This window comes from Passer domesticus, chromosome 3 (assembly GCF_036417665.1).
Source record: "Passer domesticus isolate bPasDom1 chromosome 3, bPasDom1.hap1, whole genome shotgun sequence".
Classification (NCBI taxonomy): Eukaryota; Metazoa; Chordata; class Aves; order Passeriformes; family Passeridae; genus Passer; species Passer domesticus.
In genome coordinates, this window is record NC_087476.1 from 48,651,732 (window position 1) to 48,678,228 (window position 26,497).

Here is a 26,497-nt window from a genome sequence, read left to right on the forward strand (position 1 = left end):
TTATTAAGAGCTTGAAAAAATACATCCTGTTTAATATAATCTTTTGCTAAACAAGTTAATTAAGGTGAAGAAGTGCAATCTAGCAATTGTATTCTTCATAAACACTATAACAGAATAACTGCTGAACATCTGTAAATCATATTCTTTTCAGCAAATGCACCCACAAAGACTAAAGCTAAGCTTATTCTGACAAATTCCTCATCATGTTGAAGTTCAACAAAAATAAGTGGGAAGGAGATTACAAGCACTCCACTAATTCTATCCAGAATGGATATGAAGACCATTCTGTATAGCAAATCAATCTAAGATGTAAGAACAGAAGGATAATTAACTTCAAATTAATGGCTGGTAAAGAATTAGGTACACAATAATATGTACCTTGTCAGCTATGCAAATTGGCAAAAATGTAGAACCTGGTCTGCTCCATGCCTCATAAATCATTGCAATTATAGACAGTAAGACTAGAAAACAACATTCAAAGGTTGCTTCATTTACCCCCTGCCCAAAGGTGGGATCATTTGTACTGACGTCATTCTTCACAAAAGCTTGTCCTGTCTGTTTAAGAAACACCCAGGAATGTGAAGTTTATAACTTTTCAGCAGTCCGCTCCTATTCTTAACTGTGAGAATATTTCTTTCTCAATGTCTAATCAAAGTCTTACCTGCAATGAAACCATCCTTGTCCCACAAACATCAAGGGAGAGATTATTGCCTTCTGTATCACAGCCATATTTTACATACCTTTCTGTCTTTTTTTCTCTTTTTCTCAAAACCATCTGAGATATTCTTTCTGAATCAGCCATGGTTTACATATTATCTTTTTTCTACCCTCTGATCTTTCTCACTAAATTCTTAACCACAGAGAAGAATTTCTACAATTACTGAATACACTGAACCCACTGCATAGCTAAGTCTGCACTTTGTAAAGGTACAGGCCTTTGAATTGCTAGAAGGTTCTCACACATTTTGAACATAAATACATGGATAAATAAATCTGAGAATCTGGAGTTCAGCTTCTCCTGATAGCAAGTATCTGTGAATCTCATCCTTCTGTTTCTTAAGATTGAAATTCACCGAATAATGCCAACTCTTTCTATGAGAGTGAGCTTATACACAGAAATGTGTGTAAAAGGATATAACTATATTTTTTCCCCAAATAGGATAGAAACAATTTTTGTGCTCATATATTCTGATCTGCTCTGATACTCTTCTTTTCATGAAGGAGTTAGTTTCCTTACTAGAGACCTTAAAATTCTTTCAAGTAACACATCATTGCCTGCTGATTCTGATCAGGGTGAATTTAATCCTGGAAAAACAGACATTTGAATTCTGATACTTGCTATGTGATAGGAATGTATAATCCCTCATAATCTCAGTCTGTCATAGTGTAGTAGCGAGGAAATTAAAAGGAACTGTTAATTATACTTATTCAGTTGTGCAGTGTTAAACCATTGCCTTTGCAGAATAACCTCAACTACTACTTTCCCTCAAAAATGGAATTTATTAATTGATCATCTGAATTCTCTTATTGCTAGACATAACCAACTTTTCTTTATGGACTTTTTTTTTATTTTGTGTTAGATTTTGTTACATCTCTACTAATGAGGTATATCCTTCCTGCTTTAAACAAGTGGTCAAGATAACTACTTTGTTCATTTCATTGATCTCAGAAATACACATTGAGGGTAAAGTCATGCTTTCATTACCAGGCCGCTCTAGATTTTGTTGGGGGTGAGGCAAAGGAAGGTTGCAAGCCTCCCCTGAAATTATTTTTTCACAAACACCATTTTTTGGCAAAGTTTGCCAGGCCCACTCCTTTTGCTTTACCTAGGGGCTATTGTTCATTGTATGTATGTAACTTTTCACTCCAGTTATCACACCATTGTACACATGTTAGGATGCCTTTAATAATTCCTATCAATCTCCCTGTATGGACTTAAATAAACTGCATATATCATCCTAACATCCAGGAGTTAAAGCCAGGGCGAATGCTTTAAATGTAGCACATTTCTCCTGGTCCTTAAGTTAGGTCTGGCTATGTTGATCTTTTAAGAGCACAGCAACATTACCTCAGACCCTGAAAACAGTGAACATTTACTCAGATGTAGTGTTGTGCTTATTCAATTCACAGTTCAGGGTGGGCCTGTGCAATACTAGCTCTGTGTGGAGCATCATTCAGAGATGTAGGTATTCTCTGATATATTTCCCTTTAGCCAGAGGAGTATCCTCCATTCAGTTCCAGATTCTCTTAGTGTACCACTATGCATCTAAACTGTCTTTCTGCAGTTCTGAGGGAATAAGATACCATCACAATCCTTCCTATAGTCAAGCCCTGATTCCCTTGGGAAGTTGGAAGGGTTCCAACAGGGAAAGAAAAGTGCAAAGGTTAGAAGTCATGTATTACATCCCTCTAGGTTTCCCAGACTGAACAGTGAAATTCTGGGACTGCAGGAAAAATTCTCTCATAAGCATAATTTATTCCTGTGTTCTTTTGGGTAGTTGTCTTTTCCATATGATTCTTCATTAAGAATGTTTCTCGCTGAAAACACCTCAGCACTGTTTTTATACCCCAGTGCATTTCTTTGCTATCTTTGCTTGAAACATTCTTCTTATATTCATCTTACCAAGAATAGCCATTGCAGACACACACAAAAAAGAGAAAAACTCATTTTTCCTAAAATCCTGGGCTTCTGCATTTGCACCTTTTTTCTGCTTTTTTTTTTCTTTTCTTTTAATTTCCTTACTTTAGAGACAGAAGGAATCAAAGCAAAAGGCTTGTCTCACCCCAATATGGAGTTCCATGGGTTGGATATCCTTGCTATCTGACCAACAGCTTGACTTAAACTTCAATATTTAGTTCCAAATGTATGTTCTTAACTTGAAGATTACAAATAAGAGAGAGTCATTATCTTCCTAAATCATTCAAAATGGTTTTGAACCTTCCAATTCAGAATTTCAGATAACCCACTGGAGGACTGAAATCAATTTACTTTACTCTTAGAGTAGAATATGCCCCTGTGATAAAATTGGGCTGATAAGGTAACTAGTTCACTTTCTCTGAAGCATCTTGCATTCTGGGAGAAAAAAAAAAATTAAAAAAGGAAAAAAAAGGGTTTTTGTACTGTGGAATTTCCAAATTTCCTCTGAACATACCCAGAAAGACCTTGAAGACAAACAGGCATTTCAGCAGTCACTTTAAAGATGCACTGATATTTAATTTGTCCAATAAAGAGTCAAGTTAAAAATTGAAACCTCCTCAAAGGGATGATCCTCAAAGATAATAGATGAGAAAAGTATGTTAAGACAAGTTGTTATTATTTCTGCCAGCTCAGAATTATTCTCAGCACAGCACTGCTGGCTGTAGTGTCCAATGTACTTTCCAAATAAATTGATTGAATTTCCACCATTTAGTGGATTGGACATGAAGGAAAAAGGGAGAATTGAAGCTTTATTCTACAGCGCATCAAGGGACGTTTTTGTAAATATATTTCAAATCTTCTTTTGGTTGATTCATGGTAAATACAGAATCATATTCTGGGTTCACTGAAGCAAAAGCTCAAAAGAGAAAGTTATACCAAACTTTCTGAAAAGGTGAGAGAACTGACCCAGGCAAGAACAGAAGTGTTTAACCACTGGTACTGACTGTGTAAGCCCATGGCTTACCCATAAGCACTGTGTACCCCATAGCTTATAGGTATAAGCACGAGGGGAGTAGAGGCAAGGGTTAAAACATCTCTTTCAGTGGTTTGTTTCTGCCTCTGCCATTCATGTTGCTTTTATTATCTCACCAAGCCCAAGGGCCAAGAAGGAAAAGGAAAAGGCTCTTAGCTTCTCTAAGACTTTCTTACTACTACAGACTCAAAAACAATCCCAGCTTTTGTTTCCTCCCTTGACAAACCCAAGTTTACCCAGCATCATTATGTCCTGTTCAAATCTTATGAAGAAAGTACTTCAAAGCTTCAGAACAAGCACTAAGACAAGCCTATACTTTAAGGACATAGACTCTAATCCACATTTCTTGGGTCTTCTAAAGGTGGGAGAAAGGGAAGAACTGGTGAAGGGCTGGGATCTTGCAAGACAAGACCTTCTGGGCCAATATCTTAACAATTCAGCCACCTTCCCCAGAGTAGGTATTTTTGCCAAAGAAATGTCCTGAAACATTAGTCTCTGCCTGATACTCTTAAACTGTTTTTGTTTGCTGTGTGAGCTAGTGAAGATTCATGAATGGCACTGGTGACGAAGCATCTTGACACCTCCGTCTCTGGACACATTTCAGAGAAGCCAGCATACATAATCATGCTTTCGCTGCAGATCCTCTGCAGAAAGATTTGTGAACCCACTGGCTCCATCATGTGTTCTCCAGAGAACACTGCAAGGGAGAAAACACTCCTTGGATTGTTCATGTTTCCAAGCTTATAAACGAAAATATTCCAGTTTTGAAACAAACCCTTTGAGTTATGAAAGGATCTGCAATGCCTCTGATGACTACACCTGGCTGACTTTGAATGAATAGTCACACCTGTTCTTCATTATAAGAAAATCAACCAAAGTAAATAGACTATCCTTTGGTTTTGTGTTCTACTGTCAAAGCTGAATTAGAATTTTTTTAAACTTACCAGTATTTTAGAATAATGATGATTTTAGTTACCAGATTGAAACATGGCTGCTACAGTCAGGATCAAGCCTGACTCTGGTTCTTTTTAATTAGCTTGCTATGGTTTTGTGCAAGTCACATAATTTTTGGCTACGATTAATCTGCTTTTGGTACTTCGTCACAGGAGAATCAAGTGTGATAATATATGTGTGCAGGTCATGATAGAGATTTAGAAGATCTTGAAGGAAATCCAAATGTTACAATATGCCCCAATAAACAGACAGTATTATTAAAATGTAATGTACTCTATTAAACATTATTTAATTAATATTTTTTGTATATTTTTATACAAGAGAGATAGAATCACTGACTCTTTTTGTGAGTCAAGTGTTATGTACTTTGCTGAAAGAGAAGGTACAGAAGGTCATAATGGTACTTAGGACTACATTGCTCAGAATGTATACTAGCTGCCATTTCTGCTTGGTGTGACATGGTTAATGTAGCATCCTACAGGCAGCACATTTTTTAACTACTGTGTGAATGCAATTAATTAAACACAGGAGTCACCTGAATAAGTGCATGGTGTCAACAAATGTGTATGCATACATCTGAGTTAGGCCCCCTAGACTCTCTTGTAGTCACAGAAAAAAAAAAAAGCGTCTTTAGGAAGTGGTCCATCCTGATCTGAGACAACCAACCAAACCATACCACATAAAGTACAGTCTAAAACTTCCTTCCCATGTCTCTCCAATAACTTCAAAAGGAGCTGCAATGATTAGTCAAACTGCAAACATTGAGACTGTTGTTATCTAAAGGCAGGTGAAGTGAAATCTGCATCAAAAGTTGGGATATGTATACATAGGAACTCAATTCACAGTTCTACCAGAAAAGTATCAAGTGTTCTTTAATAATTTGCTCTATTTCTTCATTTAAATAAAGGTGATAATGAGATTTATTCATTAGGAAGACTCTTGCAGAACTCAGGTGAGGGAAAATGTTTCATCTCAAGCAATAATAACAAGAAAGGGCCGTTTTCACTTCTCTTCTGAAAATGTCTGTTTTGTTTTCAACTGCATGTCAAAGATTAAATACTCACTTCAGTCACTTCTTATCAGGTTAACTCTTCTCACTGAACATTTCCTGTTTAATCATATTAAATAAACTACCTCTGAAAATATTAAAAATTGTGATGCATATGATATCATCAAAATTACTTACCTTCTTTGAGCCAACCTGTAAATATTGCTTTTTCATAGCATGGGTCCTTTCAGCATAACACAGGCATTCATTACAAATAAAAGTCTGGATCTAAAGGCAATATATAAATGCTAATGGAGGTGTAACATCATTTTTTATCCCCTTCCAACAAAATTGCCCTAAATTTATATTAATTGAGTAACACAATGAAATACAGCATGAATGAGAGAAGGAAAACATACAATTTCTTACATGACATTGACTCAGGCCTACAGGTATCCTGTCATCTGAGTGTGAAAATCAGAGCATGAAGTTTAGAATGTGTACTAATTGGAACACTAACAGAAATGTTCTTCACTGTTCAAATTAAGTACAAGAGAATAAGCATGTGTAATAGAATTTTAATCCAGACACATTTTATACAACTCCCTTAAAAGCCAGTATGCCAGTAAAACATATTTCTGATTCTGATGGTTCCTCTGGCTGTCTCACAGTAAACAGCATTGCTCATTTCAGGTGGTATAAACTGCCACCCAAAATCTAGAACTGTCTGTATGTGATGTGTGTGAGACTTCAGAATCTTGTCAGTTTTGGCCGTGGGAGTGGCTCAGAAGACACATTATACAAGCATTGCATTAAAAAGCAACACTGTCATTCTTATAGCAATCACAAAGGTTTGATTGCTAGTAAACTACATAACCCAGAAATCACTCTGAACTTAAATAGAATACTGGCTACATTTTATCAAAGGGAAGTTGTAGTTACTTGAGGAGATGGATTAGTATATAAGGAAGAAAAGAAATCACGTTGAGCTGAGAGCTGATCCAGCTGGAACTTACACCAAGTAGAAAATTCCAAGCTGAGTGGTAACAAATCTCCAATCATGTGTGGGTTTTGTTTGCTTGAATTGTTTTGTCTTGGTTTTAGTTGGAAAATATCTACATTGGAAATAAAAGCACAATTTTTAACTTAGTTCTTTTTAGGACAGATTTTTGCATTAAGTAATTCTGGTCAAAAATAGAATGTAAGGAAGAAGAAAATTGACATCTGTTAGGCAGTCACCATGTAACTAAGGTACTTCTCTTAAATAAGGAAGACAAAAGTCTCCCATTGTACTCTTTTGGAAGATAACTGAATCTTCTTCAACTCAGATGAGCTGATTGCTTGAGTTTTGGTTACATTCTGGGCTGAGGTGAAGATAACTATGAAAAATAGAAAAATTCTCAGTAATCTGTAGGAAAAGCATTTCTGAGTCAGGTTTTCCAGGGCAACAATGATCCTATCAGGATAAAATAGCAGGATTAAGTTTTAACTGACTCTGCGGTGCACACAAATTTTCCTGGATAAGTCAAAAACCTCTCTCTTTCACATGTCAGGACTACCAGCACACTGGCTCATCTGGGCTAAAAGACCTTAATCCTGATAGATGCTGGGAAATGGGGGCATTGCATTGCAGTGGGGAATGTGTATGGGTGTCCCTTGCAAAATCAGATCATCCCATCAGTACTATTTTCTGTCATAAATTGTTAGTCTTACGGTAATTTCTAACCTTTCCCCAGAATAAGGAGGAGTTAAAGAACTGCAATCTTTTTGCATACTATGGGATCCACAATCTCACACATTTTCAACTATAATATGTGTTTACCACTTCCCTTTGCACCTAAAAAAATCTGGATGGACATTGAATAATTAAATTTTGTGCATTAAATTGAGATTAAGCCTTTTAATGAAGGTTGATTGTTTACAGATCTCACTGTGACTAATTCATTGCCTTTGGTAATTGAGTACAATTCTTCTTTTTGGCATAGAACTAAAAATATATGTTGAGAAACAAGTGAAAAAAATTAATAAGTGAAACAGATTAAAATCATCATTCCTTCTTTACATGTTGTAATAAGCAATTTTTGGGGGGATGTACCAATCTGACTTTATTAGACAGTGAGTCTGTCCCATTTTTTTTTCCACAATTACCTTTTAAAATTTGTTTTTAAAAGTGACTAGATAATAGGGAGACATGAAAATACGTGTGTTGTTATTATTATCATTATTATTATAATTACTGAATATATTTTATCTGTGCTTACACTAGGAATAAAATTAGAAATCCTCCACCAAGGGAAAAATAGGGAAGAATGAACCAGGAAAAGAGCTATATTTTATCCAGGCATACGGACAGTAAACCACCCTCCATTTTCACAATACTCTCCTCTGAGAGCCTGTTGTCATATTTGTGCTCACATGTGCTGGTTTCCATTAGATCTTTCTGGAGACATACAACACTTAAGATCCATACATAAAAGGCCACTAAAGCATAAAGAGCAATAAAGGGCTTACCAGGCAGTTTCAGAATACAAATATCACAACTTATGTATCAGAGAAATTAAAAGGTAAGCATGGTCTAACTACATACACTGGGAGTTCAGAATTTGGTTTTCTGCCTTTTATGAATTTTGTGACTTCTAAATAATAAGACCAGACCAAATGGTTTACCTGGTAATCAGAGTTGTGAAGCGGCTCTAGACAAATCTGCAAAAGTTCTCAGATCTTCCAAAAAGCAGCTCTGAGCCTCAGGGTAAAAGATGTATTAAGAGATAAGACAGTCCCCAAAGGTGTTGGAACCCAGGACGTTCCTCTGACTGCCCTGGAGGACTCGAGACCCTGGCAGGGGTCTCAGAGACCTTGGTACGGAGTCAAAAACACCTGTGCCTTTGATTTCAACCCATGGAAAAAATTACCAGCCTTGTTATGAAGATGTTATGAGAGTTTAAGTAGAAGAATAGTTAGTTTGTCACAGGGTGAAAAGGTAGAATTTGGGGGTTTTTAGAATGAAGGTTCAGGAGGCAAGATGGAGGGATTTGGGTGTGCCCTGTCCCTCCTCCTTCCCCTTCCTAGCCTCCATGTTCTATGTGATGGTGGCACTTTTAGACTGGTTTAGAGTAGAGACAGACTGTCTAACATAGGTGAGAGGTATTGGAAAACTATTGTAAATAAAGTACACATAGTTTTTGGTATAAAATGTTGACACCACCCCAAAGGCAGTCGGTGTGCCATGAACTGACCTGCCACACAGACCTCAGTGGGTCAGAAAATGCATGTTATAGATAAGGAAAAATAAATAACCTTGAAAAGAAGAACCGACACCTCTCGGCTTCTTCTTTGGTCGTGGGGCTGGGGAAAAAGACTCTTTAATACCTCGGGAGCCATTTCAGCAACACAAAACTGGACACAAAGGTGGTGATTACATTTTTCCTATATCTTTTAAGGCAATTTGGACAGATTTCAACATATATACAGTAGAAAGATTGCCCTCGACTTCAGCCTGGACAGGTTGATCCTTTGGAAAGGGAAAAGAACCAGGGAAGCCTCTTCATCTTTGACACCTTTACCACCTTCTTTTACATGCCTTGTCCTTGTCAGGAGACCTTGAACTGATGAAATGTGTTCCCTGTGTGTGCAGCCAGAATCAGACCCCCATGCTTTGGCCCGCTGTGTTGTGGTCCCAGGTAGGCTGGCAGCCCAGCTGGGAAAGCTGGATCAAGAGTCCAGCTGTGTTTTGGAGCTGACCTCAGAGTTCATGTCTGCTCTGGGGGCAGCTGACCGAATAGCAATAGCTATTCAGCTCCTTTATACTCATCCAAAAGGGACCAAGAGATGAGAGGGCCTAGGAAAGGTTTGAAAAAAGTAAGAAAGAAGTTATCTAACATTTAAATCCAGGGTTTTAAGCCCAGAGATGACATGCAATGTAAATGCAGCTGTAACATTTTGAATCCTAAGATTTTGGATTGTTTAGTGCTAGTCCAACTGCAGTAGATTTTGACGCCAATAGTGTTTACACATATGCAAATAGATATTTATTGATGGAGTAATTAGAATTACTACAGCTGTAGAAAAGTAGAGAAAGTACAAAAGCCTTTTTGCAAGCCATCAAAAGGTTACTAATTTTGTCTATCTGGCATAATAAAAAGCAATGTCTGCATCTACAGACTTTATCCAACTTTGCACACGCACTTTAATCTACATCTAATAGCAAAATCCTGAAATAAACTGTTGACAAACCTTTATATCCTTGTAAATGGATACATTAAAATGCCCCCAAGATACTTCAAACCCAAAGACTTAAAGAGGTACCAAATTCACTACTTTGAGTCCATTGTTGCCAAAATACTCACAGAGGGTGGAAAAAACCGTTTTCATTTCATGATGAATTGATAATGTGACTACAAACAACTCACAAACACTGAATTCTCCTTCCAAAATAGATGACTGCCTAAAAATGTGATTAAGTCTAAAGGAGATCTCAGTTTGTTCATAAATATGGTTAAAAAGTAAAGAGCAAAATATAAATACATGGTCAGCAACATATTTTCTAAATGTGTGCCCATTTCATTTGATTTTGTGCTGATTTATTCTTTTTAATGATAAACAAATCATGGTAGAAAGTCAGTAAATTTCACACTTTCTGACAAAAAAATCACGTCTTTCCCTTTTTATGTTGCATTTTACTTCATTCATCATCAATTTAGGAATTTTTCTGTTACAGTCTTTAAAAACTTGACAAAGGAGAGATATCTTGTTTAGGGAAAAGCGAAACACTACACTCAGTTTCTTTTTTGTTTTGTTTAAAATTTCAACAGGTTTCCACTGCATGGAATTTGTTATTTTTGTTAATTTTAATAACAAAAATATTATTAATTAATAGTTTGTTATTATTAATGTGTAATTTGTTATTTTTGCTGTATTTTCATGTGAAACTATTGAGATTTGTAGGCTGATTTCTAAATATTTAATAGTAGTTCTAATGGCATTACTTTCTACAAATGAGAAAAGAATTAAATTGGAATGCCATCTTAAATTACATAAAACCGTGGGTTTATTCATGCTTCTAAAGAAATATAAAATTTTATAGTTCAGATAAGTTCTAGATAATTCATTTGACCAAATTATCTAACAGTCTTGGGATTCCAATAACATAAAAATGTGATTTTTAGGTGTCTAAACATTCACTTGACTGTTTTAATTTCTTTAGGGGAGTTGGAAAATCTCTTAGAGATTATCTGTGCAAATCAAGTTGTTTAAAGGAAAATGGTATTCTATCTCTATAGAGATTCTAAGATTTTTCCAGTTGGCTTATTATTACAATGAAAAGCAGAAGTCCTCTCTTTGTTCAGAGCAAATTTCAAAACCATTAGCATAAAAAGAAGTGAAGATGTTTCTATTTCTAGTGAAATAAAACATTTTAACATCTGAAGTGAATTTAATATTTCGCAATAGTGTTAAAAATCATATTGACATTATAAGACAAAATAGTTTTATCTGGATACACATTTTTAAAAGTCCTCTAATCAGATTGATTAAAAATTTGGGAAAATAGAAGAATTGGTGGCGGTTTTTTATACTAATATATATATTTCAGATTTGTGTGTATGTGAAGAGGTTTTGAGTAGTTCTGTAGCCTTTCAGGAACAAACAGTATCTAAGGTCATCAGAGTCTCAGCCTGAGAAAACTACTAAACTCTTCATGTTTAACTACAACCTGCTCAGCAAACTTGTGCCTACCAGCAAAGAGAAAGTGTCATTTTCAAGGGCATCATGAAGGACAGAATACTGAAGAGCATGTAGAGGAATTCCAACAACTTTAAAGGGACAAGAAATGATCAATCCTTTCCCTTCACACACTTCTTCTCTGCATGCCAGGCACTTCCCTCTGAATGCAAAAGAGCTTAGAGGTGGAACTTCTGGATAGACACCAAGAGTTATAAACCTTGCAGCTAGAAGAGTTTTCAATTAAGCACTTCCTTTGTCTCCAAAACCTGGCCTTTCATTTTTTTTTTAAGAAAAATTCTGAGTTACAGCAAAGAGTTTTGGATTTATTTTTTAGGAGGATGTCTGTTTTCACAAAAAATAAATATTACAAAGAAAAACAGATATAAAAGAAGTAAAATGGCATGCGTTTTTCTGGCCTGAATGACCATAAACAACTACATATTTCAACCATATTCTAAATTATAGGTGAACAATTAAAAACATTAGGAAGTCAGGTGAAGGTTTGAAATTAAATATTGAGTTAAAATCAGAAATAATTGAAGATTTACAGAAAATCGAAAAATAAAAATTATTTTTCCACTGTTATGTAGTTGTCTATTGAACCCACTGAACACTAATCATCACACAAAGTGAAAATTCTTTAACACATAGAAAACATTGTGAAAAATGTCATTCTTTCTGCAATTTTCTTGTCAGTTAAAAAGTTTAAGAAGCCCTAAACTACACTAGACAAAAGTAACAAAACCCACCTTTGGCTAAAATAACCAAACCCCGGTATTAATACAACAGTTACCATAGTCTGGCCTCCCATCCCCAGTGCTTTGGATGTGTGGATTTTTTTCTCTGAATAGAGCTGAAAGACTTTTCTACCCCACAGCAGAAATTCTGCATATAGACCAGTTTCAATACATTTGAAGATTAAAGGTGCCATACTCTGCACAAGACTCCTTGATTTTCTTCTGTATTATTATTTGGAAACACTTTCTCTCCCCAGCATGTTTAGAAAGCCAAGAAATTGAAAGGTGTTTTTCAAGTTCTCTGAGACATGCACATTCACCCCAGACATCACACCTCAGCTGAGATTCTCCATAGGATGTCCCTTTTCATTGTACCACATTCCACAATTTACATCTACACTTTCTTTTCTCCTGGATTCTCTTGAGCTTGATGTTTTTCCTGGATCACCAAAATTGAAGCAAGTTATTAATATTATGCCTGCTTTACGTGTCCATTAATGAATATTGTTTAAAGTATTCCATGTTTAGGCAGCAGCACATCTCCATTTGCCTTACCCAATACTTTGCAATGACCTATCTGGCTCAGAACCCTATAGTAAGTCTCAGGCACTGGGCTTAAGGAGAGATGGGAGTCTGTAATTTAAGCCCTGGCAGCTGGCACCACCTTACATGCAAAATAAAGTACTTTACAGTGATGCATCAAGCAGATCCAAGGGCAGAATCTGGCCCTGTAAAAACAATAATTTTGAAAGCTAGAAGACAACATCTGCAATTGTTTCCTCATCTTAGTCACAGAGAGACATTCTGCTTTCCCAGCACTTTGCGTTTTTATGAAAGCCATAAGCATTAGATAAATCAAACTGCATTCCCCACAAGCACCCCTGGATAAGTTGCTTATTTCCACAGCTTCCAGTCTGATTTGCTGGAGAAGGTCTGCCAGCTCAGCCTGCTCCATAGCTATCCCCGTGAGTCATAACACAGCAGCTCCAGATGGAAGACAGGGCAAACATCTCCCTCCAGAGTTATCACCAACTCAGTTCCCATCAATCAACCAGCAGCTGGGACTGAAGAAACATTCCCTGCTTTGCCTGGATCACTCATGCCAAAGACTCAGCATGTTAGAGCTGTGCTTTCTCTCACATGCAGTCCTTGGGGGTGAAAAATCTTGAAGACTCTCATAGATTTCCTATGTGGCTACTCACCCTACTACCTTCAAGAATCACATCAAACTTAGTGAACAAAACAGATTTTGTCTTAGCACTTTGATTTGGTGTTTTTAATTCAGCGAATGAAGATTCCTGGCTTACAGGTGAGATCTTGTCAGTCTCACCTCCGTCCAAGAGGCAGAGGAGCATTACATGTACTATCCTAAAGGCACAGGAGCAAGTGATTGGCAAGCTAAAGGCACGTCTGGGTTAACATGTGGGAAGCCTGCACACTGAGTAAATGTGACTGCTCATGCCCATTCTGCAGCTGGTAGAAGTAGTAGGAGTTGGCTGGTGAACTGCAGTAATGGTGGGAATCCAGTTTTTGCTCTGCAGTAGCAGACATTGCAAGAGGTGGCTGTGCCTTGAGCCAAGACAAAAATGTAGAGTGAACAGTTGGAGCACTCCAGCAGCAGAGTTTTGGCACAAAACTTCACACAAATGCTGCCTCTTGCCAGGCTGACCCACTGCGCTGTGCTCTCAGCCATCACCTGCGGGCGGGGAGGGCTGCAGAAGCAAATACCTTGGGGGATAAAAAAGAAACAAAACTGTTCGGCAAACAAATTCTTGGGTGAACAGTATCCTCTGATCTGTTACAAGCACAAGCTGCAAACACCAGAGAGTATTTCTTTGATCAGAACTACCTGGGCTGGCCTAGATTTCCAGTGAGTTAATAGCCCCTCATTCCCAAACACGGATGTTTGCTTTTATAAGAGATGATGGGCCTGCCTAAGTGGGAACAGGGACCTGCTCTGCAGGTCTGTCTGCTGTTTTCAGAAAGGACACTCAGTGCCCCAAATTTGCGCCTTCATGCTGTAAGCAGGCCTAAAAGTCTGAAGTCTTCTTTTGTGGCATTAAAAAAAATAACCCAGTATTTTCTGGCCATGCATTCAATAACAAGAGGGAGCTAAAACAGATCTATACCATAAAATTTAGGGTCCATTTTAGGAGCATCTATTTCATAAAAATGTAATCAAAGAAATAGTTTTGAATCTTACCTTTGGCTAACTATGTGAAGATGTTATTTTCCTGTGCTGCCTGGACAAAGTGGGCTGGATAACTTTGCAATATTTTAAATGTATTCATCTATCAAAAATTTGATTCAAATAATATTGGCATTGTGTATCTGAGGCAAAAAGAAATAGTGAAAAAGATAAAAAGAAAATCATACGCTGCAGGACTGAGAAGAGAAAAAAAGTCAGCCCAAGAGGGACAAAAACAGTAAAGAAAGAAATTCAGCTGGGAAATGAAATCGTACTATACACAAATTATATATGGAAAGAGAGAGAGAAGGAAATCTACTTCTGTAGGCTGGCCTTTTGTGAGTATCACTTTTATGCCTAGCTTCTGTATAGGTAGCACACTTTGCTTTTGCAGAAAACCTGTTTTAGGAACAGAAAGCTTGAATCACCTATAGGGAAAAAGAGAAAGGCCATAGGGCTAAATCATGGGAGTCAAAGATTTGAAATATTGAGCTAAAGCTACAAAGCCAAAAAATACAGTGACAAATTCATGAATTTTACATAGTTGCTCCATTCAACATAAGGTATTGTTCACTGTCTCTAGTCCTGGGAGATATTTTATTCACCTGGAAAATTGCCTCCAGTCTGTCCAAAATAGTATTTTAGTTCTAAGATATAGGGATGTCATTAAATAGAGAGCATTTGACATTGCCTTAGGGCTTCCCAATTGAAAAAATGCTCTATCAAATAAGGGAATTTGGCACCATTGTATTTTTACTATCTACTGAAGCTAAATAAAAAATTACACCTTCTTTGCACCTCTTATACTTTTGAGTCTCCAGGGAAATCAGGCAGATCACAAACAAATTAAGTTTCCAAATTGTCAATCAGAAGAATAAGTTTTCAACATTTTAAGTTGGGCAAGTGGATTGCTCCCCAGTTTTAGCCAAAGGAGTGAAATAGCAAAGAAGCCCAGCTGGACTCTGACTCTTTTTTTTTTTTATTTCTCACAGTAGTACTGAACAGAGCCTTTTTAGCCTACTGAAAAGAATCTGTAAGATTTTAGTGCATCCTGTTCCACCCCCATCTCCCTTTTTCCCAAACTCATAATCACTGGAAAATTGTGTGCAACTCAGTGATAAAGCAGGCCTGCCTGTAGTTTAAAACAATGTATCTGTTTCCCTACAGCAGCGTTCTGCTCGCTCTTAAGCTTTCTTCTCTCAACCCACCTATCACAATTCAAAAATGTCATGTTGATGTTTTATAGGCAAACTCCTTCTGGATTCTTCTTAGAAACAGCAGCATCCTTGAATAATTTATACCAGTCTGTTTCTGCTCTACTTTTTTCCTGCATTTCAGTAAGCTTCCATGAAGGAGGGGGAGAAAGAATCAAGTAAGCAACTGCTGGCAAATGTCTGCCTCTACATCCAGTATGTGTCGTCTGTCATCCCCATCCCTCTACCACATCAGGAAAGACAGGAAAGGAAATTCTTCTCTCAGAAATGTTAAAGGTTGAATTCAAGTTCAAGACTAGCAAGGCCTTCCACAGCTACAAGGATCACAGCAGGTAAAGCCAAGCTGAGCAAATACCTGCATGTCAATAGTGTATGTGGCATCATAACTGAAAGATGATTTAGTAAAATTTGGAGTTAGGAGACAGTTTGACCATGCCAGGGTCTCCACACAGAGTTTTAAATTGCCTCACAAACTGTTCTATTACTTAAATTTTTTATACCTTTGATGGAGAAAATTTAAAAACAAAGCAAAATCAAGCCACACACATACAAAACATAATCACACACTCACCACCTCAAAAAAAAAAAAAAAAACCCAAACTAAATGTAACCTGCAAAGACTGCAGGACTGCTGGAGTGTTCCTTTTTAATCTGAAACACTGAGCAAGAGAAAAAGCAGAGGAGGCACCAGGGTGAGGGCCAGGCTGGAAAACCCCTGCTCTGAAGGAATGAGCTTCTTAGTCGCATTTTCTGCAAGCATGAAAACTAGAACTATACTGTTATTTTGTAGCTCCGTATTCATTACAGCAGAACCCAAGTGGATCATGTAAGCTGTCAGATGCTGTGAGGTGTGGGTCTGCCCCAGCTTTGCCCTGTGCCAAAGAGCCTGGAGACAGAAGTGACTGTTCTATAACTACACATATCATTGCTGCACTCACTACAGAGACTGTGCTGAAGGCTTGCTGCTGTTATGCACCACATAAACCTTGGGAAAGCCTTTAGTTAATTTTATTCCAGCACTACTACCTCCTTTACCAACACAAGGAAAGCCAGTCAAAATGCCAAAGGAATTTGTGCCTTTGATAAAATTTGATGGCTCTCTTTGAATTAATTTTTCCTAGCCAAAATAAACAAAGGACACACCTAAATCCTACTAGACTCAGAGGGTGTCACAAGGAGACCCAGCCATTTAGCCTCATTATATTGGAAACACCCAAAGGAGGACCCCAGGTATTTAGTGTCATGTTCTTGACTGCAGTGCTCGTCTGTAGGCAGGAACATTTTATCCCCATAGGCATTCTCACTCTTTGCTTTTCTTTCAGTCCTACCTTCACCCACTTAAGGCAGACAAATTATTTTCAGTAGCTTTCACTGTAAATCAAAAGTCTGTGTCTTGTACAGGCCAGTCCTCACCCATTAACTGCATGCAGTAGCAGCATCTGCAGTAACACAGGGTAAAAACAGCGTTTTGCTGAACACCTGCAGTGTGCTGAGCTCCATGTCACCTGTGATAGGTAAGAAACATTTTGAGCTATCTCTAAAAATGCCACTTAGGAGTCTCTTAAATTTTCCTCTTCCACTTTTGAAACCAAAGCACTGAGCATGAATGACCAGGTGATAAATTCTTCACCTAATCAGTTTCTTAATACAGAGAATATATATCTTAATTGCAGTTATTGAAACTTCTGCTAACCTACTTGATATAGCTTCACTAGCTAGTGCAGGCTAACAGGGAAGCCAAATCATCACAAAATTGCAGAGTCTAACTTGGTGATACATTTTTCTACCTTTCTCAGTAAGGCTGGTAATATGTTCTAATTTTGTGCAACTATTTGGTAATGGTACCAAGTTACTTTGTGATGTGAATCTTTCTCTATTATGTCCACAGAGAATGAAGTTGCCCCTTTGAGTGCAGCAGAGAAATACCATAGAGAAAAGTGTTATTTCCTAATTTCAAAAAGCCTCTTTGAAGTGTCAGAAGGTTTCTAAGCTGCTTTCATAGCCACAGAAATTAGTTCATGTAGATTTTTTAAATGTGTTCACTGTAAATTTTAATTTTAGAAGGACAGAAGTTTAATTCTGCTAATAAAATATAAAAGATAATAAAGTAAGGGGTCAGATGTTTGTAGCCTTAAGAAACAGCACCAGTATTATTTAGATATCAATCGTAAGTCAATGCCAGATCAATATTTGACACTTGCACTATATTTAAATTATATTGCTCTAAAGTACATTAAGAATTCACTGTTGAGAATACAATTATTCCACAGATCAGGCTAACGAAGAACCAATATAATAAACAACTTATAACTGTATGTTTCCTGCAATGATGTTCCAAAACCCATCCTAAATAAAGCTTTTGTAATTTATCATTACAACTCATTATTTAGTTACATGAAGAACTAAAGAAATAAAATATGGTTCTTCTCTAATTCTCTGGATGTTTAATCTCTACCCTTGAGAATCATTTCACATGATAACTGATGGCTGCAGCCACATTTCTTATATTAAGCGTGATTAAGAAAAACAAAATTATTTTAGAGTTTTGGGACCTATAAGAGGATGTGATAGGCACTTATCAGACCTCCAGAAGCCACAAGTATATGAAACCTCTTATCACTGTATGAGGCAGGGATTAGCAAATACCCTTCCTTTATTAGCATAACAACTGATTAGAGGAAATCACACCTACATGGCATAGTCCTGAAATGGAGAGGGTAAGTGTTTTCAGGAGACAGACATGCAGAGATAAATCATGTACCACTGCAGTGCCAGGATGGGGAGAGTTCTTGGATCACCCTGAAGCTGTTTCATCTTACCAGTGACCTTACCCAGGGATCTGTAACATTGCTGGGCTGTACAGGGCTAGAGCTACAAGCTGGATAGGAAATGAGCTTGGCATAGGAGTGCTTCCAACTTTTATCTAATTTGGTCAGTTTGACACTGTGAAACTTTGCCAAACTAAACTAAAATTAGATAGAAATTCTAGACAATAGTAATGGCTTTGGTTAGAAGTTGCTTTTCAGGGTTTGGGGGGAGTGGGAGCAGGGGCAGAAACCCAACAAACTTTAGAAACTTCCAAGTTTAAAGGGTAAAACAAAATATCCATAGAAACCTGAAGATTTAAATTGTTAAATTATTCAAAACCCAATTCATTTATTGCTCCAAATTCTCTGCTTCCTTTTTTATCTCTTATTTATTTTGTCTTGAGAAACTGCTAACTTAGGTCATTATCTACTTCTGCTGATGCAGCAAGTCAATGGCAGTAGGACTGGGTCTTCTGCTACTGCAACCTGAGGTCTCATAAAATCTTGCAGAGATCATGGAAAAGCAGCTGAGCAGGGTATAAGGACTTTCCAAAACAAAGCTTTTCCCTGCACAATTTCTGAGACAAGAACACGGTCTTGGTTGTGTGCGAGCTCCAACACAAACCACTATTATTTCAGAAATCAGATGTTTCATCCACATCAAAAGTCAGAATAATCCCAATCATGAACAGCTGTTTTCACATGCCATAGCCAGATGACAGCAGCTACTGAAGGCAGACAGCTGAAGCTAGTTGTGATATTCTTACACATATCCAGAGTGTGCAAACAAATACTCAAAGTTTTTCACCGGTGTTTGCCTTACAGGACTGTAAGGCAGAAGTTTTCTTAAAGCTTATTGACAGTAGTGAACTTTCCTCTCAGTTTTGGTCTCCAGTGTGTGTGTTTGCCTTTTGAGGCAAACAGCTTAGGAGCCAGACCCTCCTGTAGTCACCATACAGATAGAAAAAGATTTTGCCAGCCTTCTTGTCCACCAGCCATGTTTGCAGATTTATGCTTTACTAACACCTTAGATTAGAGTCACACCCTTTACCACTGCTTTTTCCTCCACCAAATTCTAGTCCATTTTCTAATTCTAGTTGCATAGGAAAATGCCAGATCAATATTAAGACCCTAGTGTCAGGAACCATCCCAATCTCTTGTGCCCCACCATCAATGAATTTCTCTTTCCATCACCCCTTTCCTAAAGAAACAGGCCTGTGTTTCTCTTTCAGGGAAGGCTGCTGTGAAGTTTGTAAAGTAGCAGCTCTCATACCTCATCTTTTCCAAATTTGAGTACATTATTAATCTGACTATAGTAACGTTATTCATTCATAGTTGAGGGTTCCCAAAGATTTGTCTTGAGTCATTGAGTCAGCTCCAAATGCAGTCTGTCAGCTGCAATAGGAATCTATGTTATTACTGTAATCTAATGTCCGTGTGCATGTCAGAAGGACAGTTAAATAAATCAGGGATGACTTCTAGATTTCTAACTTGCTACTGCATACTTGCTAACTTGCTACTGTCTCTCTTTCCATAACTGATCTGGTATCTGGCAGAGATGATAGCATGGATGAGAGCCAGCTTGCTAAGGAGACAATGCTGATGGCAGAAGAGGAGACAGTTATTATCAAAGTGTTGTGGCAAAAGTGCGGCTTCAAGTGACACTCCTGACTTTGGAGGACTCATGCCTATGTTTGGAAGATGAGGTAAAAGAAATGATGAAAGGTACATTTTTCCAACTTTTTATTTTTGGTGTAGATTAATCAAGAGTTAAGGAGTTCTAGAAGAACAAACAAACTCAGGTTCCATTCTTCTGGCTTCTGAGAGGGCTGTGCAACTAAGACGCTGGTGATGATACAGAGCAGACAGCTATTTCTTATAAGAAGCTGCCTCAGACGAAAACAACCCACCAAATCTTTGTGTTCTTTTTTGATATTTTTAAATCTTTGGCAGAGTAATAGAGCACTTTGGAATGTGAGTGGGTTTTGCTCTTTTCAAATGTAAATAAATAGATCATAGCATAAAAACATCCAAGCAAATGTTTTTAAATATCAAGGACAGAAAAAATTAGTGGGAGAAAAAATAATGTTGAAAACCATGAAAATCATCATGACCAACAAAAGAAACTTTAGAAATTTTTTTAAAAGGTAGTTTTAGGAACAATCTTTATAGCTCAACTTTTTCTTTTTCTTTTTTTTTTACTTTAGAAAAAGAACAGAAAAAACCTCTTTATCTCTCAGCGTAACTAAAGAGTCTTTTTACTCAGTGGCAATTCTAATCTTCCTGTAATGATATCAGTAAATAAATGGGGGAAGAAGAAATTAAGATGTTGTATCTGTCTTCTCCATATCTGCTTAATTTTGGAGAATTTATTTGGTTGGAAAGGTACGATTTCTATCACAGTTTTCAATTCTAGTGATGCTGAGATGCAGAAATTGGCTAAAATTAATTTCTGGGCTACTGAATGCTTCAAACATACCTTTTAATTTTCTCTATACCAAACTAAGGCCAGACTGACTCCTTCAGCCTAATATAGCTGTGAAGATGAAAATGCCAAAGTACTTTTCAGTGATTTCCCCAGCTTGCTCATACATGCCATTGATTTTTTTTTTCTTTCACATTAGTCTTTCCTGAAAAGCCTGAGACCAAAAAATAAATTACATGGACCTGCTAATAGTAAGCGTGGATAGAATTAAGTCTTTTTTCATAGACCTCATTTCAGTATTTTGTTCAAGCATAGACAGTTCTTCTGAGCAAACTTTTGCAGAAGTGGCTGAGGCACACACTAGCCCAGATCTTGTTGCAACAGAATGAAAGCCATGCAGTGTTCCATAAAAATATACCAGACACTTATACCCCTTCAAGTACAGTGGAGCAGCTCCTACATGCAGCATTTTTATTTGCTCCAAGATCTATACACTACAAGTAGCTGACCAGTCACAATGGCTGGGGGGCACTCAGTGGATGAGTTGCTACAGCAATTTTTAAAGACATGAAACAGAAGCATGTGGGAGAGAGAGCACAAGGAGCAATCACTTGAATAAGTCATGTGCTCTATTTCTCTGCGCTGATAATTTGTTGAGTCTGAACCACCACAAAATAATGCACTCGACTGGTTCAGTTCCTTGTTTGCTGTAAGTTACAAAAATACGCAAAGAAAATTTCTGCTCAGAGTCAAGTAATTTGGAGAGCAAGTATGGCATACAATGGACATTAAAAGAAAGCAGTATGAGAAACAGAAGGTTCCCTGTTACCCTATCATGTTTAATACCCCTGCGTATGTTGTTGAGTGCAGATTAAGTGAAATGAGTTCTCCAACAGAAGTAAAAAATAAACACCACAGACTCTCTAATACTTACTTCTCAGTTGCATTGTTCCATAACTTTCTGAGGAATGAAGAGTTTAAGAAAAATAGAGGTTCTTTCTTTATGGTTGGACATTTTTAAGTTATCATTTGTAAAACCACATAAAATGATTTAGTTGTCAAAGAATAACTGAATTACATAAATAAAACATTACATAAAAGACATCTCAGTACAATTTATGTGAAGTGAATTTCACAAGAACCAGTCTATTGTAGAAAATTCAACTTATCTCTTCCTGATCCTTTTATTCTATCTAAACATAGAAATTTATGTCAGTTCAAAAAAAATCTATTACTGTTTCTCATAACTGAATCCATTATTTTCCCTCCATGATCCATCAGGTAAAAACAAGTGCAATAGACAGTTCTAGCAGAGCCTTGAACATAAAAGGCCTCAAGAATAGAATGAGATCTGTTAAACCTATCTTGCTGTGCACTATAACTGGAAATGATAACCTTGAGGTTTAATTTAAAACAAGTCATAGAAAAGACTTCTAACTGTAATTGTTATCTGTCACATAAATAAAATTATTATAAAATGGAAATGGGCTTGAAAAGGTACAGTTTTTCTTGTTGCATTGCCTGTAAGCAAATTGAACTCTGTGAAGGTTTATCACTCTTTGCTGCCTTCTTCCTCCAGTCTTTCTTAATAATGGATCCATTCAACTGCAAAAATATTGAAAGAGCTGGAAAACAATTATTAATTTTCCCTATTACTTTTTATTTCTAGAGCTTTACTGATTCTGCTGCATTTATCCATTTTTGTCTCCTTTGTTCCCCTGCTAGCCCAAGAAAAAACAAAAAAATCCAAAACTAGCCCTCATATTAGAGTGGCAGTATCTCCCTTGTATGGCAGCACTTTCCAGACAGGCAAAATGAGGGAATGAGTGCAAGTGTATGGATTAAGCCAGAAAAAGAAACCAATGGATCTCAGACCAGCACCTGTGGTTCCCAAGCTTGGCCTCCACTGGATTGTTCACAGTGGCAAAGGAACTCTACCAGGCACCAGATTTAGTGTAATTAGAGCACGAGAAAAATGAACAGCCTACTTTCCTTCTTTTCTTTGCTTTTCAATTTTCTGTGAAAAGAGAGTGCACTGGTCTCAGGACACATAGCAGTGAGGTGGAAACAGAGCTCAAGCTTGGAAGACAAAGATTCACCACACCTTTTCACCTACAGTATATTTTGGGGAGGCCAGACATGCACAGGCTTCCTTAAAGATGAACACAAAAATTAATTTTCTTGTTGTAGTGCCTATAATGAGACACACCAAAACGAACCTACTTGCTGCTTTTCAGACAGCACTGCAGGTCTCCCACCCTGGGCCAGCACATAGGAGAGGCAGCTGGCAGGCCCAAACTCCATTAAGCAGCTGCAGCTGCGCAAGCACACAAAGAAAAAGTGGAGATAGAGTGGCAGGATGCAACAGGAGGGAAAGGTGCCTGCTAGCAGCAGCCCATTGTGCCAGGCTGCATCACCTGGAGGCCATCACATGCAGGTGCCTGCTCCTCACACAGCTCAGCAGGGTGCAGCTCACCTGCAATTTCTGCTCTTTCAGCCTAAGGTGGCTCCTGAGGCCTCACTTAACAGAAGGAGCTTGAAACAGCTGATTGCAGTTTGTAGCAGGTGGGTTATTACATATCCTCCCCAGCAAATTCCTTCACAGCAGTAACCACAGATAACCCTGCCAAGGGTGCTTCAGAGGAGAAATGAAGTTTTGGGGCACTGATTCATCATCTCAAGGAGCCTCTCTCTTCTTTGACTATAGGAGAAATTAAGGAGATGAAGAAGTCAATTTAGCTGGACAAACAGACTTTCTACTCCATAAATGTTGGTTTCGGAACATATTCAAGTGGGATTTCTTCAGAATTACTGATGTCACTTCAGTAGAGTTCTGCAATATCCTGTTGACTTCCACTCAAGGACAGAGGCCAGCACAGAACAACTTAGATCAAACTGGTGTAATTTGGAATTCTGAAAACTTTCCCAGGTGTCAATTTTTTTTTCCTGGTAACTTTTCTCCTGTAAAATACACACATCTGTGCTGATCTTTCATCAGCAGTTTTGGTTTTTTTGGAGGGGTTTTTTTTTGGTGGTTTGGTTTTTTGTGTTTTTGGGGGGTTTTTTTGTTTGTGTTTTTTTGGTTGTTTGTTTGTTTTTTGGAGGGTTTTTTGTGGTTTTTTTTTTGTTTTTTTTTGGGGGGGGGCTTTTGGTTTCTTTTATTGGGTAAACTCAGCTTTTATTTGTGACATTCTTAATGTCATAAATCTGAAAAATCAGGTTAGAAATACTGCTTGAACAGGAAGATCACAAGTTTAATGCAGAGATCTTTCCACATAACAGCATCCATATTATCAAAGAAACCCACTCTGTGGGGTTGGTTAACTTCATGCTGTAGCAGAGTTAAACACAGCTCCTAGCTAGACAAGAGATGCATGGATTAATGGAAGTTTGATAATCATAAATAACATCTTGTTGACGCCATGAGCCAGAAGCTAGCACAAGCCTCAAAACAAGCACAGACAGAGGACAGCAGGAGATTTTGCCTGGGAATCTCCCAGGTCCTTCCATGCCAACTCTTATCAGATGGGTTTGGCAAAGTCATTCAACCTCTTCTTCTTTCAGAGTGGATGATTACTTTCCAAAATCACATGGATGCTATGACAGCTAATTAATTATAGCTGTATTATGCTTTACAAATTTAATTAGTATAAAGAGGGTTTAGAGAGAGAAACACTGCACAGAAAATTAAGTTGAACACAGACACAGTGCTGGAAAGCCACTGTAGTGAGATAGAAAGAGAAGAAAAATTATAAATAAGGAAAGGGCTTTTGAATAATGAGTACTTAAGAGATGTGTATGAAAGAAATGAGCAGTGTGCTGCCATCCAAAGGCACAGGACGGGGAAAGGATATTAAAAATTAGAAGCAAAGCAAGCAAACAGGATGAATAGATTTGAAATATAAAGTGAAGATAATCATTTGGAAAAGATGTAATAAAAGCCACACAGATCCAGTAATGGATCTTTCTGATATTAGAGGAAAATGGTAGCACACTTGTGTTGACCTCATACAATGTTAACACAATACAGCTCTTAATTCCTGAACTATGTTGTTAAATAATTAACTGATGAATCATAAGTAAATAATTAAAACTTGGTTCTGTAAGCCTCACAGCTAAGAAAATAAAACTGTCACAGTGATACCAGATTTTAGCAGAACTATATTGTAGTTAGGGAAAGGACAAAAAATATTAACGTCTATAGCTAGATATACAGACTGCTAGAAGAAGCACCTGGACTGAATTTCTCCATGAAAGAAAATAAAATGGATCATCTATTACTCAAATCTCCTGTATTAAAGTTGAATCTGAAGAAGGTTACTCTGCAAAATACCTAGACCTGCCCTGTTGGAGAGGGTTTGTGATTTGGGGAAGCAGGATTGAAAAGGCTGTCACTCTAAAACACTGAGACAATCTTGAGTTCACGTTAAATATATTTTCCTCCAATATCCCTAAAATTAAGAACCATAAAATAAATACAGTTCGATGGACAATAATTCATAGATATTTAACAATCTTAGGAATAAACAGCTTCTAATAATAATTCAAAATAATAATTTTGTTTATTCTTGTAAAAGGAGTACAGTAGACAAAATATAAAAAGATCAGCCTGTGCATCTATAAAACCAAATAATTCCTTGTCTCCCATGAATATCTGTTTATTTTCAAAAGCACATGTACTTCAATTCTAAGCAAGGCAATTAATTTGGATTCTGCCAAATCAGAGCCATCACAGTCACAAGATTACTTTTATTATTTTTTACAATGAAAGGACTCTGGGAGCACAGATCCTGCTGTGTAGAGCTATCACATTCCTTCCCGAGAAATTATAGGAATGAAAAGTCTAACAGTAAATAATTATTTCAATAAAGAAATGACAAAAAGCTACAATAGTTACTTAGCTAGACTCATTTCAATTGTTTGTTCTTGCAACATGTCATTTTAAAATAAATAGAAGAGTATTTTTTAGAAACACCCACCCTCCAGCTTCCTGATGCTTTGTTTTGCAAAACACTTGCCAGCAGCAAAAAATTTAAGTCTTTGAAGATCGGGGAGGAGGTGAAGTGTACCAGGATTCTTCAGCACCCTCAAATAACCCCACACCTGGGGTTAGGCTGACTCCACAGCCTCCATTAGCCAAGTTGGCTAGGACATGTCCTTTAGGAGCATCCTGAGGGTTCATGTCCCTTGGCCTGGGCCTAGGCAAAGGAATAGAGCTCGTTGTTGAAGTAGTTCTCCAGCTGGTCGCTGAGGGCCTCAAAGGTGGGCCGCTCCTCGGCCTCCGCGCTCCAGCACTTCTCCATCAGCTTGTAGAGTGGCGCTGGGCACGTCTCTGGCTGAGGAAGTCTGTACCCATTTTCCAGCAGCTGGATCACTTGGTGTCCTGGCATACCTGCAAGCCAAAATGAGTTCATCAGGTTACTCAGGGTGCCATGTGTTCCTCTCTCTTCAGCACAGAATCACCACAGAATGCTTTGGGTTGAAAAGGACCTTAAAGATCACCCACCCTGTTAAAGACTCTGCCATGAACAGAGACACCTTCCACTAGACCAAGTTGCTCAAAGCCCTTCCAGCCTGGCCGTGAACGATTCAAGGGACAGGGCCTCATTTCTTAGTGTTTACCAGCAATTAAAAAATCACCTCCAACATTTCCTCACCACCTCACCCTGACTGTGCCAGCTGCAAGGCATTGCAAATAGGTTTGTCTGCATGTGAGGCTTTCCTTCTACCATTCGGATTTCTTAAAATTTCTCTGACATCTATTTAGCTTCAATAGTTCCTAAACACCTCTA

General features: G+C 37.7%; 1 protein-coding gene and 1 long non-coding RNA gene across 5 annotated transcripts in view; one reads left to right on the top strand and one right to left on the bottom strand.

The window, feature by feature from the left end:
• The window catches only part of LOC135296537 (uncharacterized), a 104,445-nt gene that overhangs the window by 37,719 nt on the left and 40,229 nt on the right, over positions 1–26,497 (top strand). The window lies entirely within an intron of this gene.
• The window catches only part of FRK (fyn related Src family tyrosine kinase), a 49,103-nt gene continuing 46,455 nt past the window's right edge, over positions 23,850–26,497 (bottom strand). For both annotated transcript variants that reach the window (XM_064412979.1, XM_064412978.1), the window contains exon 8: positions 23,850–26,097. In XM_064412979.1, coding sequence (XP_064269049.1) covers positions 25,904–26,097 — 194 coding nt within the window. In that variant the 3' untranslated portion in view covers positions 23,850–25,903. The remainder of the gene's footprint in view (positions 26,098–26,497) is intronic.